This window comes from Microtus ochrogaster, unplaced genomic scaffold (assembly GCF_000317375.1).
Source record: "Microtus ochrogaster isolate Prairie Vole_2 unplaced genomic scaffold, MicOch1.0 UNK174, whole genome shotgun sequence".
Lineage (NCBI taxonomy): Eukaryota > Metazoa > Chordata > Mammalia > Rodentia > Cricetidae > Microtus > Microtus ochrogaster.
In genome coordinates, this window is record NW_004949272.1 from 64,047 (window position 1) to 68,712 (window position 4,666).

General features: G+C 40.6%; 1 protein-coding gene across 1 annotated transcript in view; it reads right to left on the reverse strand.

Annotated features, from left to right (window-relative positions):
- The window catches only part of LOC101993611 (ATP-binding cassette sub-family G member 3-like), a 43,437-nt gene that overhangs the window by 7,679 nt on the left and 31,092 nt on the right, over positions 1 to 4,666 (reverse strand). Inside the window, exons 11-12 of the mRNA XM_026778477.1 lie at positions 1,928 to 2,017; positions 370 to 494 (exon numbers count right to left, since the gene is read on the reverse strand). Of these exons, the coding sequence (XP_026634278.1) occupies positions 370 to 494; positions 1,928 to 2,017 (215 nt within the window). The remainder of the gene's footprint in view (positions 1 to 369; positions 495 to 1,927; positions 2,018 to 4,666) is intronic.

Consider the following 4,666-nt stretch of genomic DNA (forward strand, 5'->3'; position numbering starts at 1 on the left):
CACACACACACACACACTCACACACATACACACACAGAGACAAACACAGAAATAAAGGAAAAATAAATTTATATATATATGGAGAGATATCTCGTTAATGATTTTACTCATTTGGCACTGTCTTAAATGGATGTTATTTATTCAGTCATTATACTGCACAAAATCTCTTAACAAAAGCACAGTTTCATAAACAGTTTTTGTTATAATTTCTTAACAGGTCTTGGAGATTTTTCTCTCACTGAACTCTTGTTTTAGATGGCCCACAATATAGACATTCTTTTCTACTTATTTTCTTCTACTTTAGGCTTGCCAAAGTTGTACAAACCAAAACATGCTCCCCCAAGAGTAAAGACACATTTCTCAACTTACCTGCTATGCTGAAAAGTATAACAGTAAATATAATAATTGGCAATACCCTCCTGGGTACCAGATCACCCAGCAATTTCCCAAGGAAATACGATGACACTCTGTAGTATCCACTGGTGTGCTCATGTCTAGAGAGACAAAGATCATGTTATACATCCTTAAATTAGGACAGAAGGATACACTGACATCTGCTACAGCAGGCAGCCTAACAGGACACTGTCCCCTATGCTCCATGCTGACTCCCACACACATCCCCATCTTAGGGACCAGCATCTCCAGGCCATCATCCTTTTGACATTCTCACTATGACTCTCCCTATCACAGAACTCTCCCCTCTTTTGTCCACTCTGGGCACACAACAGACCCTCCAGGGAAACAGCCCAATGTGCCCACTCTCCCCAGAGTCTCTGCCCTCTGAAGCTGCCTCCCTGAGGAGCAGATCATTCATACCTCACCTCAGACACTGGTCATGGAGACTTTTCTCCTTCCAGTTCTTATGTAGAAGGTGACACTGTCACTCTGAGGTCATAGTGAAGCTTCAGGACACTACATCCTTCTCTTCTGCTACCCTCACGTTAGGACAGATGTATTCCTTTGGTAATCTCTCTTTACAACCATGAATCTCTACCAGACACCAAACCTAATCGTTTTCCTTCCTAGCCCTTCCAAATCGTAAGCTCTTCTTTTTCCGTCCTAGTGTCTTCATTTCATCTCTGATTTTTTTTTTCTTTGATACAGGATCACCAGAGCAGGCTGGCTCTAAATTCCATATGTAGCCAAGAATGACTATCCTGCCTCTACCCTGGCCCCAATTTCTGGGATTAAAGAAATACAGCCATGCTCAGGGTTTTGTAGTACTGTGACTCTAACACAGGATTTTATGCACACAGAGTCAGCACTCTACTGGCTGTGCAGGTCCCTCAACTGCTCTCTGATGACTCCTCTCCTTGGAATGTACTTACAGGAAAATCTTTGCCATCTTTGAGAGTAGGGACTCCTAAGCATAGGTCACCAGGAAAAGGTTCTTCAATGTTTGAAAAGCATGGGCGATAAACAGCTCTTTTATATGCGGCTGCTGTCTGGCTCTTTCCAGCCTTGCATCAAGAGGACCCTGATTCTTGTGCAGCTGTGTCTCTCTAGCTCCAACGTGCTGCTGAGCCCACTATACCCAAGCTCTATGAAACCCCTGACATCGTTCTTGTGGGGGGGCATTATGAATATCCTGTGATTTTTTTTCACTCCACTACTGCCGCGTTGTCTGCAGCACTGAGGTCTGGTGACAACACCACATATTTGAAACATTTACTGAGTAGCAGATACCTCTGCTCTTGGTTTTCCATCCAGTTTTCATTAATATTAGTAATATCTTTACATATTTAAAAATACATGGGATCCAAACAATGATGAACTCAATCTTTCATAATTTACTTGCTTTTCAGCTAAACAAGAGAAAAAGGAAAAATATGCTGCTATTTCATGAGATAACATACTAGGCTTCACTATGACTGTAATCAACTTGAGCTCCAACCCTGATGCCTTCTCCAAAGCAGGGGCTACTCACAGAAAGTGATCCCTGTCAATCATAAAGAGCTCTCTGGAAGACATGCTTGTGATACATTCAAAACCTGTGAGCAAGAGGAGCAAGACAGCCCTGCAGGGAGAGAATGGAGGCAAAAAGAAAACAGAAAATTGAATATTAGAATGCTTTTTTTTCCAACAGAGCTTATTCCATAGATGAAATAACATAACATAGGCTTAAGAAAAAAAAGCAAGACTGCGAGATGGGTTCGGCAATAAAGAGTACTTGTTGCTCTTGCAAAGGACACAGGTTTAGTTGTCAGCACCTACATGGTGGCTCACAACCATCTGTCCTTCCAATTCCAGTCAATATGTTGCACTCTTCTGACCTTCACAGGTTTAATGGCACATATACAGTAAATATGCATCCATACAGGCAAACACTCGTACATATAAAAATAAAATAAGTATTTAAAAAAATAAAGAAGGAAAATGTGGAACTGTTCTGACTAAAAAGTTCAGGGAATATGAGTCCCATGAATTCACATTCATTTGGCCACTTTGCTTTTACAAAAATGTAAAAATGAAAAACATGGAATAGACCTTAGTACCTTGCAGTACTCCCAAGATACTGGAACTTGGGAGACAGATGCATGAGGAAAGTGGCAGGTGAGGCCAGCCTGGGCTATATGACAAGCTCTATGCCTTTCAGGTCAAAACTGTGGTCCTGCCATTAATGACCAAACAAGAGCAGAGGACCTGCTCTGACTACCACATTATCAACCATAGAGGAGAGGACCTGGGTTTCTCGTCCTCTCCTAATGAGCCGGTCTTGCTTTCAAGGCTTACCTATTTGACTTTACTACACATACAACTTTCTCTCTCTGCCCACTTTTCCATTCCCACACACACTCATTTCCTGGTGTTCAGTGCATTCTTCTTCTCTCTGTCTCCAAAATATTGTGCTCAAGGTTCAATCTGTGTTTACTTTCATATGTTTTTACCAGAAAAAAAACCCAAGAACTTAGAAAGGGAACTTTATTGCCTTGGCTAGCTTAATCATATACAACACATACAATTTCTATCTGATTTTTTAGATTATATAATTGCAGATTGAGAACGTATAGCTACACGTTTAAGGTGTAGCACCGATAGGTTCCAGCCTGGTAATGCTACAGCAGTCATCTCACTACAGACTAACTTCTAATCCACACAGAAGGCAATTCATCGAGCTGATTTTCATGTTTGTTCTTTTCTTCAACATTAATCAGTGTTTTCCAAAACAGATTTTGGGGGCTGTGGTGCTGAACCATTCAGGAAAGTTTCTGCCATGCAGCCATGAGGACCAGAGTTTAGATACATAGGACCCATGTGAAAGTGTCCAGACACAGTACTTCCTATTTGTAAACCCAGAGATGAAGGGTACAGAGGCTGACACTTGGAGATCATGGGCCAGCCGATCTAGCCAAGTCAATGAGCTGCCGGTTTAGTGAGGGACCTGCCTTGAAAAAAAAAGTGGGGGGTCATCAAGGAAAGCCTGGCATCAACCTCTGACCTCCACATGCAGATACATGCATGATCACTAACATGCACATGTATACACCCACCTAAATATGAGTGCACCTGGAAGAAATCTGCAAATTGCTGTGGGACAATGGTCTTATATCCTGTAAAGTTTTGTCATTTGTACTGGTTTAATAAAATGCTAATAGACCAGGGTAGGGTGACCAGAACAGGAGAATTCTGGTAAGAGGAAAGACTCAGTCTGCAGTTGTCACCCAGACCAAGAGGAAGAAAAATGAGCATACCTCACTGACAAAAGATACCAAGCCACATGGCTAACACAGACAAGAATTATTGGCTAATTTAAGATGTAAGAATTAGTTATAAGAAAGCCTGAACTAACAGGCCAACCAGGTTATAATTAACGTAGACCTCTGTGTGTTTCCTTGGGACTGAATGTAAATATAACACACACACACACACACACACACACACACCAAATCAACAGTATTTCCATGATCAAGCCTCTCTGACCATTGGGTGGTACGCTGAGGCTGTGAGCATCAGAAAGGAAGCTCAGCTGAGCAAATAGTGGTGTGTCAAACATAAATTGCAATAAAAATCCTGTAAATTTTGATCCTAATGAGAAACTATGTTAGGAACATGCTATAGTCATTAAAAAGTTCGAAGATGAAAGAATATCTATAAAACCACATTATAGCTCAAGCTAGACGAGGACCACAAAAGTGACATCCATATGGCAAGTCAAGAAGAAAAACCGAGTCTCTTCCTATTAACCCACACTCACAATCAAACAAACCTTATATAGTCAAGAAAATTGTCTCCAGGGCAACGAAAGAAGAATAAATAGGTAAACTAAAACATTTATGCATCAAGACAAAGAAATGCACAGAAGGGAAGAAATAAATGTGAATAATGTTTGTTTCTGGTAGGGGATTCACATCTCAGAAAGGAAACTCTTATACCTCATTATCACTGAAAAATTAAGGGCTAATTAGATGGTTCAGTCAGGAGGTAAGATGACTGCCACCAAGCTTAATGAACTTGGGTACAATCCTTGAAACCCATTTGGTGGAAGGGTCATCTCTTGCCAATTGTTCTCTGATCTCCTCATGCATGGTGTAGAACACAAATGCTCACACATACACATACACATACTAGGTAAATAAATAAATACTTTTGCAATGAAAAGAAAACATTCAAATTTAAAATGGGAAAACAGGTTTTACAGATACTTCATAAACTATCCAATGAATTA